Source organism: Rana temporaria, chromosome 1 (genome assembly GCF_905171775.1).
Source record: "Rana temporaria chromosome 1, aRanTem1.1, whole genome shotgun sequence".
NCBI classification, from domain to species: Eukaryota; Metazoa; Chordata; class Amphibia; order Anura; family Ranidae; genus Rana; species Rana temporaria.
In genome coordinates this window covers 21,437,271-21,449,963 of record NC_053489.1, presented here as the reverse complement: position 1 = coordinate 21,449,963, position 12,693 = coordinate 21,437,271, and the positions used below count along the sequence as shown (strand labels likewise).

Here is a 12,693-nt window from a genome sequence, read left to right as displayed (position 1 = left end):
AAAAAGAGGTCAGAAGAGCACTCACGGGTTAGTTGAGAGGGTAAAAGTGTTCCGTATGGTGATAGGTGAGCTGAAGAGGCCAAGTTCTTCTCTGTCCATTTGCAGAGGGAATCTCTTCTTCCGTAGACGGTGCTTGTAATGCTGAAGCAACACTTGGGGGTGAAGTGCAGAAAAAAGGAGGAACACAAAAGAAAAAAAGATGAACATGAAAACAAAAAAATAACAAAAACAGTCAAACAGTTGGTACGCAACCAACATGAACTGGGTATGAACCCTGTGATCTCTAGAAGGAATACCTGAAGGCAGCGGGGAGCTGCACAGGTTAAAATGGGGATGAGTCCAGGCCTAAAGGCTCTCCGAGGCTCCTACCAGGAGAGAACAAGTAGGCGAGTGTCCCCTCCGGATTCAGTTGTGTGACTTGGCGTTCTTGTTAGTAACTGTTTTCCATGCGGGGTCAGACCGTGCCCTGATGTGTTGGAACATCCTCATCTTCCGGGAGAATCCCCCACTCTTCCAGCAGAGAGATGCCTTTTCCCATTGAATCTACAGTGTGTGTGTGGCCATCTTTGGTGACGGACAATTTAGCAGGGTAGCCCCATCTGTAAACAATCTTATGGTTTCTGAGCGCCTTGGTGATGGTATTTAAGTTTCTTCTCTTTTGCAGAGTATACTGGGATAAGTCTGCAAAAAACTGCAGATTCTGATACTGCGAGGGAATCTTCTCTCTTTTCCGCATAACCGCCATCAGTTGCTCTTTGGCATGGAAGAAATGGAATCTCAGGATGACATCCCTGGGGACCTGATCAGGCAGGAAGGCTGGTTTGGGCAGTCTATGTATTCTGGCCACTGTAAGCTCTAGGTCAGAAAGATCTGGGAGAAGTTCCTTGAACAGGGAGGAGGTGAAAGAGCGCAAATCTGATTGCAAAACAGACTCAGGGACCCCCCGTACCTTCATGTTGTTGCGTCTGTTTCTGTCCTCAATACCTGCGAGTTTAGCTTTAATCCATTCCGTGTCACCCTCCCTCTCCTCATGCGAGTCGACCAGGTCATTAATAGTGACAGCGTACTCCCCCATCTTGTGCTCAATGTGCTCCACTCTGGTCTCCACTGCCTGTAAATCTGAATGGAATCTATGCATACACTGCATCATGTCTGATTGCAGTGAACTCCTCAATGATAGCAGCATATCCTTCATTACAGTGTCTATTACAGGTTGGTGGGTGGTGGGGAAGGATTCGATGGAGTCTGACAGCTCACGGGTGTCATCCCCTGAGTCATAAATAGGGCTAGCTGACTGAGTGGATCCCTCCCTATCCAGCCTGAGCCTGGCTTTGGCCGGGCTGCCTGACGCTGTGGAGGGAGAGGGGGGCCTGCATAATGTCAGGGGAGGATTTGTCCTGGGGTCCGCAGGCTAACTCATGCCTGATTGCACGTGCTGAGTGTGCTGGCGTGGATGCTGCTGCGGCGCCATCTTGCCTACCTCCACGTTGGTGAGGGGAAAAGAAGTCCGTCAGTCACTGGGGCTTCCTCTGCTCCTTTCTTTTCCTGGACATGCTCCCGGGGGTCTCCAGAGCTAGAACGCCGGGTGTGGTCACCGAAAATCGGGTCCGGAGGGTTGTTATGAGCCGCTCTTTCTCTGCTGGATACGGAGCTCCGGGTCTAAGCCGTCATTCAGCTCTGCCGCAGGCCACGCCCCTGGAGTGTGCCTTTTATTCCCCTGTTTAACAGGGGCGAGTAATTAAAATTTTTGATGCAATACTTTGCAGCGTGCTCATTGCTGTGCTCCAACTAGAGTATCTGTGAGGGGTTGCAGTGTTGTGGCACCAGCACCAGTGCCTAAGGCCCAATTTTTCTGGCCCTGTTTAACAGGGGCGTGTAATTACAATTTTTGATGCAATACTTTGCAACAGGCTCATTGCTGCGCTCCAGCTAGAGTATCTGTGAGAGATTGCAGTGTTGTGGCACCAGCACCAGTGCCTAAAGCCCAATTTTTCTGCCCCTGTTCAACAGGGGTATGTAATTACAATTCTTGATCTAATATTTCACAGCAGGGTGTTCCAGCGCACACCAAGACTAACTGTGAGGGCTTACAGTGTTGTGGCAACACCTAGGGCCCAAATTTATGCAGAGTATATACGGCAGGCCCCTACTTTCAAACATGCAACTTACAAACGACTTCTACTTGCAAACGGAAGGAGACAACAGGAAGTGAGAGGAAATCTACCCCTAGGAAGGGAAATTCTCTTCTGTAAAAGGTGTCTCCTGTCCACTGATGCTTTATCACAATCCTTGTTTCACAAATTTTTTTTTTTCAAAAAATCTATTGTCAATGTGATTTTATGGCTGAAGCTACACTTTAAAGAAGTACCAATTGAAAATGACAAACAGATTCTAATTAACAACAAACCTACAGTCCCTGTCTTGTTTGCACCGCCTGTATACTGCTGTTCAAAGTATATAGGGCCAAAGGGGCTTGTAATGACCTGGGGGGAGGGGGACAGGGAAACCCATGCTATTTTTCTCAGTGATTTTCATACATATTGCAGGGACCAAACATTACATTAAAGCCGCAAGCAGTCTTAAATTACGTTATTCTTATAGTAATCTCATTTTGTGTAGGGACAGTTCTAAACACGTGTCACTACTATAGACACCCAGCAGGTACGACATTTAACCACTTCCAGACCTTAGGTGTTTTTCAGATTCGGTGTTTGCAAGACTAAAACATTTTTTTCTGCTAGAAAATTACTTAAAACCCCCAAACATTATATATTTATTTTTTCTAACACCCTAGAGAATAAAATAGTGGTCATTCCAATACTTTTTGTCACACCGTATTTGCGCAGCGGTCTTACAAGCGCACTTTTTTTGGAAAAAATTCACTTTTTTGAATTAAAAAATAAGTCAACAATAAATTTGGCCCAATTGTTTTATATATTTTGAAAGATAATGTTACGCCGAGTAAAATGATGCCCAACATGTCACGCTTAAAAATTGCGCCCGCTCGTGGCATGGCGTCAAACTTTTACCCTTAAAAATCTTGATAGGCGACGTTTAAAAAATTCTACAGGTTGCATTTTCTGAGTTACAGAGTAGGCCTAAGGCTAAAATTATTGCTCTCGCTCTAACAATCGCGGCGATACCTCACTTGTGTGGTTTGAATACCGTTTTCATATGTCGGCGCTACTCGCGTATGCGTTCGCTTCTACGCGCGAGCTCGTCGGGACGGGGCACTTTAAAAAATTTTTTTTTTGCTTTTCGCATTTATTTTTATTTATTTTAGAATTTTTAACACTGAAAAAAAAAAAAAAAAAAAAATATCACTTTTATTCCTATTACAAGGAATGTAAACATCCCTTGTAATAGAAAAAAGCATGACAGGTCCTCTTAAATATGAGATCTGGGGTCAAAAAGACCTCAGATCTCATATTTGGGCTTAAATGCAAAAAATAGAAAAAAAATAAAAAATGTCATTTTTTCAAATGACCAAAAAAAAAATTTGTCTCTTTAAGAGGCTGGGCGGGACTGACGTTTTGACGTCACTTCCGCCCAGCCGAGCTATGGGGACGGGCGAAGGAGATTTTTCCCTCAGTCTCGTCCCCGCTCACCAGCCGACAGCATCCGATCGCCTCCGCCGCTACCGACGGCTCCGGTAAGTGGCGGAGGGCGCGGGAGAGCGGCGGGAGGGGGGGGGGCCCTCTCCCGCCACCGATAACGGCGATCTCGCGGTGAATCCGCCGCGGAGACCGCCATTATCGGATTCCAGACCGCGCACACTAAAGATGGATACCTCGGTTGTGACAGCAGCTGCTGCCGTTACCGAGATATCCGTCTTTAAAAATAGGACGTACATCGTCGTGCGCAGGTCTGGAAGTGGTTAAAGGAATTTTTCATTTTTTTTCACTTTAAGCATCATTAATATCACTGCTCCAGAAAAAACACCGTTTTTAAAACATTTTTTTCCATTGATACATGTTCCCTGGGGCAAGACCCGGGTCCCCAAACCCGTTTTCTGACAATAACTTGCATATTAGGCTTTAAAATTTGCACTTTTGAATTTGAACGTTCGAGTCCCATTGACGTCAATGGGGTTCCAAATGTACGTTCAAAGGTTCTGGTGCTAACCGAACTAGGCTCATCCCTAGTTTAGAGCTGTCCATCTGGTTGTTGTTCTTTTTATGTCATACATTCCATATGTTATGATACCACTGTGCCCATCAAATGCTGCCACTGCGCCCATCAAATGCTGCCACTGTGCCCCATCAAATGTTGCCACTGTGACCCCCCCTCCTGCTCATCTTCTGCCCAGCAATTACCCTGTCTCGGTGGTGGGTCAGGTAGCCGGTGACGACGGTGAGCTGTGGGACCTTTCAGCAGATCAAACAGGGCTCCTTTGTCCTCTGTGCGTCTCCTCCTCCTGATAGGCATCCAATCGCAGCGCCTGTCCTTTCAGCCAATCAGGTCACCGGTAACAGACCTGCGCATCTGATTGGCGGAGAGGCGATTCAGTGTTAAGAAGGCGAATATTCATTCATCTTCATAACTTCATAACTGCATTACAGATCCGGAAGGACGTTACATTATTCTACTTTGTACTATCAATAATGTCCAATATACCTTGGTGGTCATCTACGCCCCGAACCAACGCCAGATGCACTTCCTCAAAAGGACTCTGCATACAGCAAAAGAAGTCCAACAATCCCACCTGCTGATACGTGGAGACTTCAATTTAGTCCCAGATAACGCTATGGACTCGCTCGTGGCCTCCAAAAGACATGCATCCACTCTAGACAAATTTATTGATTCTAATGATTTATTTGACGTGTGGAGAAGTTGTTACGGGAGTGAACGTGATTATACCTATCTATCGCAGCACCACAACACCTACTCACAAATTGATCTCTTTGTAGCTGATAAATGTATCTCAACTATTCACACCACCACCTGGTCAGATCATGCCCCTGTCAGCATCACCATACAGTAGCTGCTAAATCATCTCAACATAATTTCTACCTATGGAGAGTTAACCTTCTCCACACTCCCTGCTATTCTGCCCCCCCCCCTCACACAACAAATTGAGGAATTCTTCTCAATTAACTCTGACTCAGTATCTAATCTGCTGGTGGTATGGAACTCCCATAAGGCAGTTATACAAGGTTTATTCATCCAAATGTGAGCTAGAGCAAAGAAAAAGAGGACACAGAGGTTAGATGAACATACAGCTGACATAGCAACCTCTGAGGTTTTCCTCAGTTTAGGCCGATATGTATTCTTCTTCTACCTATTTTTGGTAAAAAAAATAGCAATAAGCGTTTATCGATTGGTTTGCGCAAAATTTATAGCGTTTACATAATAGGGGGTAGTTTTATTGCATTTTTATTAATATTTTTTTTTTTACTACTAATGGCGGCGATCAGAGATTTTTGGGACCATTGTCATTTTCACAGCAAAAAGTGCTATAAAAATGCACTGATTACTGTGAAAATGACAATTGCAGTTTAGGAGTTAACCACTAGGGGGCACTGTAGGGGTTAAGTGTGACCTCATATGTGTTTCTAACTGTAGGGGGGCAGGGCTGGACGTGTGACGTCAGTGATCGTCTTTCCCTATATCAGGGAACAGACGATCAATGACAATGCCACAACGAAGAACAGGGAAGGTGTGTTTACACTCACCTCTCCCCGTTCTTCAGCTCCGGTGACCGATCGCGGGACACTGGCGGCGATCGGGTCCGTGGGTCCCGCGGGCGCCGTCTCAGAGCTTCGGACCGGGTCGCCAGCGCGCCGCCACGGCTGGGCTTAAGGAATCACGTACAGGTACGTGATTGTGCCCAGCCGTGCCATTCTGCCGACGTATATCGGAGTGAAGGGGTCCTTAAGTTGTTAAATCACTTCAAACTATACTACCCAAACTTATATGGTAAGATCTAGATGCGCTCATGTAAAACTAATTAAGAACCTTCAAGCGGGAGACACTAGTTACATAGACTTTCAGGATTACTACGCCTCTATACTCACACAAACAAGAGAATGGTTTATATCTTCTCCCTCCACCTTATGGGGGAAAATGGAAGCTTTTTACTATCCCAGGTGGAAATTTGTCTACATGGCTTTACTCTATTACACTCGGAGCAAAAATCCCTCCTTGTGTCTTCCCAATAATTTTAGCAACACTCAAAACCTGGAAGCGGTTTACAAAAAGTAGCTCATCACACTCTCTCAAATCCACTCTCCTAATTCCTCTAGAAGCACTGCATAATTGAATTCACTCAACATCCTTTGCAATGTGGAAAGCGAAAGGAATAACATATATACTGTATATACTCGAGTATAAGCCGACCCGAATATAAGCCGAGGCACCTAATTTTACCACAAAAAACTGGGAAAACGTATTGACTCGAGAATAAGCCTAGGGTGTCCATCTGCATGCCTTACTGTATACATGTGCATGCCTCACTGTGTCCATGCCTCACTGTGCCCATGCCTCACTGTGCCCATGACTAAACTGTTTAACATGGGAGTCTATGTAAGGGGTGCCCAATTTTGAAAAATCGGTGCTCCCCAGCCGTGGGTCCCCCAGACCACAAACTTTTGCACACTTATAGAGGAGAAATGGGGCTACATGTGTGCCAAGTATCGGCCGGTATTGGGTCCTCAAAATCACCGGAGAAATTATCGTTTAACATGAAAGTCTATGAAAGGGGTGCCCGGCTTTGAAAAATCGGTGCTCCCCGGCCGTAGGTCCCCTGGACAACAAACTTTGCAGAATTGTAGAGGAAGAGTGGAGCTACAAGTGTGCCAAGATTGGGGTCCAGGGGACCTACAGCCGGCTGGTACCGGGTCCACAAAATCTGGGAGATCAGGCGCAAAAAGGTGACTCGAGTATAAGCCGAGAGGGGCATTTTCAGCACACAAAAAAATGTGCTGAAAAACTCGGCTTATACTCGAGTATATACGGTAACTGACCTACTCAGTAAGGAAAAAATCTAATCATATCCCACATTACAAAAAGAATTTCAGTTACCAAACTCAGACTTTTTCCTTAACATCCGCACTGCATAGCCAAACTTCCTACATGGGCCTGCACAATCCCCCAATCGGCTTGGATCTTCTTTAGAACCCCCACACCGCACCAAAAGGGAATTTCATTTTTTTTTTTATAATCTCCTTCAACAAAAGAATATCTTTATCAAGACAACCCTATTACTTAGATGGGAATTGGATCTGGGATGTACCTATACCGTAGATCAATGGGCTAAAGATTGCAACTCCACATACAAAACAACCTGTTGTTCCACCCTTTGGGAACTATCAATCCAACTGACACAACGTTGGTACCTTACCCCTGATAGACTGTCCAAATACGACACTAAACTAGACGATAAATGATGGAGGATGTGTGGACAGAGGGGAGATATGCTTCATACATTTTGGAAATACCCCAAACAAACTCATTATTGGAAATCTATCTTCCACCTACTCTGAAATTACCCAAACACCATTTCCGCTGAGGCCTTCACTGGCACTATTGTCCCTCGACATGGAAAACTAACCAAAACCATATAGACATACCATTACTCATAAAGAGTCAGCGAGACTCAACATTACCAGAAATTGGAAAAAAAAAATCAGACCCACCCACACTGGGAGATATGGTGAACACAACCCACGTACACTTCATCTATAAAAAAACACTATCATTAACTAGCATTATGAAACAAAAACAAGGATCACACCTATAGATTGTGGTGACCATGGACAAACTGGGTTAGCTCCCCGTGAATTGTCAAGGCTCTTGGTTCCTAACCTCACTATCTGGGAACTCTATTGTTCTTGTTCATTGATTTTAAGTTTAATGTTTGAATTACCGTATATACTCGAGTATAAGCCAAGTTTTTCAAAATCGCTGATCAAAAAAAAATATTAATAAAAATGCCATAAAACTATCCCCTATTTTGTAAACGATATAACTTAAGCGCAAACCAATCAATAAACGCTTATTGTGATTTTTTTTACGAAAAATATGTAGAAGAATACGTATCGGCCTAAACTGAGGAAAGCATTTTTTTTTATATATTTTTGGGGGATATTTATTATAGCAAAAAGTTAAAAATATTTTTTTTTCAAAATTGTCGCTCTATTTTTGTTTATAGCGCAAAAACTAAAAATCACAGAGGTGATCAAATACCACCAAAAGAAAGCTCTATTTGTGGGAAAAAAGGACGCCAATTTTGTTTGGGAGCCACGTCGCACGACCACGCAATTGTCAGTTAAAGGGAAGCAGTGCCGAATCGCAAAAAGGGGCCCGGTCATTGACCAGCAATAGGGTCCGGGGCTGGAGTGGTTAAAAAATGGATGCCTGTCAAGAGGTATGGCACAGTGAGACTGCAATGGGCACAGTGAGGTATGGCACAGGGAGACTGCAATGGGCACAGTGAGGTATGGCACAGGGAGACTGCAATGGGCACAGTGAGGTATGGCACAGTGAGACTGCAATGGGCACAGTGAGGTATGGCACAGGGAGACTGCAATGGGCACAGTGAGGTATGGCACAGGGAGACTGCAATGGGCACAGTGAGGTATGGCACAGTGAGGTTGCAATGGGCACAGTGAGGTATGGTACAGTGAGGTTGCAATGGGCACAGTGAGGCGTGCAAATGGGCATTGTTGACCCTCTTTTCCGAGTCAATACGTTTTTTTTGTGGTAAAATGTGGTTCTTGGCTTATACTCGAGTATATACGGTGCTTTGAAAACATAGATTTACATGATTAAGGTATACATTATAACTAGGGATGAGCCGAACACCCCCCGTTCGGTTCGCACCAGAACCTTCGAACGGACCGACGCGAACATTTAGAACCCCATTGACGTCTATGGGACTCAAACGTTCGAATTCAAAAGTGCTAATTTTAAAGCCTAATATGCAAGTTATCGTCGTAAAATGGGTTTGAGAACCCGGGTCTTGCCCCAGGTAACATGTATCAATGGAAAAATAGTTTTAAAAACTGTAATTTTTTTCTGGAGCAGCGATTTTAATGATTCTTAAAGTGAAAAAAAAAAGAAAAATTCATTTAAATATCGTACCTGTTGGGTGTTTATAGTATGCCTTTAATGTAATGTCTGGTCCCTGCAATATGGATGAAAATCATTGAGAAAAATAGCACAGACACAGACAGTACACACACCACGTAGCTTTATGTGCACACTGCAGAGGACACGAGCAGTACACACCACATAGCTTTAGGTGCAAACTACAGAGGACACAGGCAGTACACACCACATAGCTTTAGGTGCACACTGCAGAGGACAATGGCAGTACACGCCACGTAGCTTTAGGTGCACACTGCAGAGGACATAGTACACCACGTGAGAATACTGCAGCTAGCACAATCACCTGCCTGCCTGTCAGTAAATTAGGAAGAGCGGATCTAGCTAAACTATACCGTGTATAAATATATATACAACACCTGGGATGTATATATATCCTCTACACACTAACTTTAACTGACTAGTCTGCCTGCTCTATCTACCTACTAAAAATGACACTCTCTATCTCTCTTTCTCTCTCTCTGTCTTCTCTCTCTTAACCACCGCAACACACTACACAAGGCCGACCTGCAAGCGGACTTTTATAATGTGGGGCGTGTACTAAACTCCCTGAGCCATAATTGGCCAAAGCCACCCTGGCTTTGGCCAATTATGACTCTCCGTTTTTTGCAAGCTGTGATTGGCCAAGCATGCGGGTCATAGTGCATGCTTGGCCAATCATCAGCCAGCAATGCACTGCGATGCCACAATGAATTATGGACCATGAAGCGCCACTCGAATTTGGCGCGAACGACCCAAAACGCTCGTAATTCGACGAACGATCGAACATACGATGTAAAAATGTAAAATGCTAAAAATGAATCTGATGAGCCAAAAAAATGTTTCACTCCTATCCAATAACGCCCACCTTCGATCTATGAGATGATGATGGGGGTGAATTGAGTGATAATGATGTAAAACGTGATCTAATTGGTAGTAAAACAAGTACCAATCAACTAGTGGAGAAAAAAATATTAATATATATATAAAAAAATGGGTGTTAACAAACACTATATAATATGTAAAAATATATAAAAATATGTGATAAGTTCACCACCAGAGAGGGAAGATTCATTTGTGGATTGAAGCACTTTATTTATCGATTCACTTGTGGACATTTTTGTCTGATTTTATGCACATATATTTGGATTACTGAGTGTGCACAGAGACTCACATATTAACTATTTATTAATTTTTTTAACTTTAATTTGCATGTTTATGTTTATTGCTATTATGCACTTTAATTCTATTATAATTTTTCGGTTGTTATAGTTGTCGATTGACTTATCACATATTTTTATATATTTTTACATATTCTATAGTGTTTGTTAACACCCATTTTTTATATATATATATTAATATTTTTTCTCCACTAGTTAGTTGGTACTTGTTTTACTACCAATTAGATCACGTTTTACATCATTATTACTCAATTCACCCCCCTCATCATCTCATAGATCGAAGGTGGGCGTTATTGGATAGGAGTGAAACATTTTTTTGGCTCATCAGATTCATTTTTATAATTTTTATGCTATGAACATTTGGATCAATACTCAAGCAGGATTTTAGATCATATTTAGATTTTAATATTATGTGTTATTATCTTGATTATTAGCAAGCGCCATTACCCCCCTTATTTATCAATTACCATCTTTGCGTGAGCAATTATTGTCATGGCTGCTGCTCAGTGTTATATTTTGTAATATTTTAATATAATTGCTCTAGTTAGTGTGGTTTGCGCATTAGTTCCCCCCATTATTCATCCCTAATCATATGTGTGTATGACTGTGTATCCCTAGCGTGTCACGATCCTACAGGGTAAAAATGACCGCACCAGCCAAGCAGATACTGGCTGGAAAAAGCGCCCAGAGACGATTCAGTTCGCATGCGTTGCGCTATACAAGTCATTCATTCATTATTCATCCCTAATTATAACAGTATTGCACCCACCGGTGTGTCCGGGATGGCAGTCAACCCTTCTGCCTCTGTCCTATACTGAAAACCTAATAAATGGCATGACCAAATATTATCCATCTTGATGTCACTATACTACCTCATATATACAGGTATACATAGATGGTATATGATACAATCTAACATTGCTCGACAGATACTGTAATTTGTTTAACTGTTTATCTGTATGTTTACCTATTTACTTATTCTTGACATATATTATACATTTTAATAAAATTCTATTGAACGAAAAGAAGTAACTGTAGAGGAAGTAAAGCAGCTCATTACAACTCGTGTTAGGAACTGTTCTAAGACTGTTGCCATAGGAGACAGCATTCCTACACATGCAGATGTGGTGTCTTGCTGGATGCCTTTCCCTGCATGGCTGTCTACCTGTAGAAGTCTCGGAGACTGCCAATAAACATTGCAACCACCTAAGGGTGTCCTGGCCCTAACACTCTCTCCCAAAAATCTGTTCAAGAGAAATAAAATATCTTTGCAATCAAGTGTCTGGCGCCCATGAATCTACCTTGCATTATTCCCACTATGCCTTACAACCCACTCTACAAAGAAGTGAACTCATGGCCCTGGAGGTTCTCATTAGTCTTAAGCCTCATACACACGATCAGTCCATCCGATGAAAATGGTCTGAAGGACAGTTGTCCTAGGTTAACCGATGAAGCTGACTCATGGTCCATCGTGCGTACACACCATCAGTCAAAAAAATTGATCGTGTCAGAACGCGGTGACGTAAAACACAACGACGTGCTGAAAAAAACGAAGTTCAATGCTTCCAGGCATGCGTCAACTTGATTCTGAGCATGCGTGGATTTTTAACCGATGGTTGTGCGTACTAACGATTTTGACCTATCGGTTAGCTATCCATCGGTAAAATTTTAAAGCAAGTTTGCTTTTTTAAAATTAAGGTTAAATAACCTTTGGGGCCCACACACGATCGGTTTGGACTGATGAAAACGGTCCATCAGACCGTTTTCACCGGTTTAACCGATCGTGTGCACACAGCCTAAAGGAGGCCTGGGATCTTGCTACATATACATCCTTACAATATTTCCATCACATGTATTTCTTCTAATCATTGTGTAAAGTCCTCTCTGTTGTTCTTTGTCACCCGATCACCTTTTCCCCCTCTTCCTAGCAAGTAAGTTACATACCTGTATGTCTTTTCTTCAGGCAGTCCTAGATATTCGATTTTTGACCTCAGAGTGAGCACTCCTCCAATGATCAAATCTCCATCCTGAAAATAATCAAATTCATCAATGACATCAGGAAGCTTGAGGGAGCAGGCTGGACTTTCCATCCCCGATCTCCAGAGGGTCACACATTGCGGCATCAAACAGAACTGGAAGATGTAGAGATATAATATGACCATCGCTCCGCTCACTGGATTCTTCTTAGGTCTCCTTGTGACACCGACCTCTGCAGCATGTGTGTCACAAGGATGATACAAGGAGCTGGCTCCTCTCACCCTCCTTTTATACAGTTCAGTACCATACAGCTTCTATTGTTCTCAATATACTGACATCGTCTTCTATCTAATTTTAGTTGTTTTGCAGGTATTTTTTTTTTCAAGTGCTTAAGTATAGACCTCTAATATTATTCATTGTATTTTAACAACTCTAAACCAAGACACAG

At 43.0% G+C, this 12,693-nt stretch overlaps 1 protein-coding gene across 1 annotated transcript in view; it reads right to left on the bottom strand.

The window, feature by feature from the left end:
• Positions 1-12,485, bottom strand: part of LOC120925126 (vomeronasal type-2 receptor 26-like) — an 86,856-nt gene extending 74,371 nt beyond the window's left edge. The window contains exon 1 of the mRNA XM_040336001.1: positions 12,213-12,485. Coding sequence (XP_040191935.1) covers positions 12,213-12,430 — 218 coding nt within the window. The 5' untranslated portion in view covers positions 12,431-12,485. The remainder of the gene's footprint in view (positions 1-12,212) is intronic.
• Between the last annotated feature and the right edge of the window lie 208 nt (positions 12,486-12,693).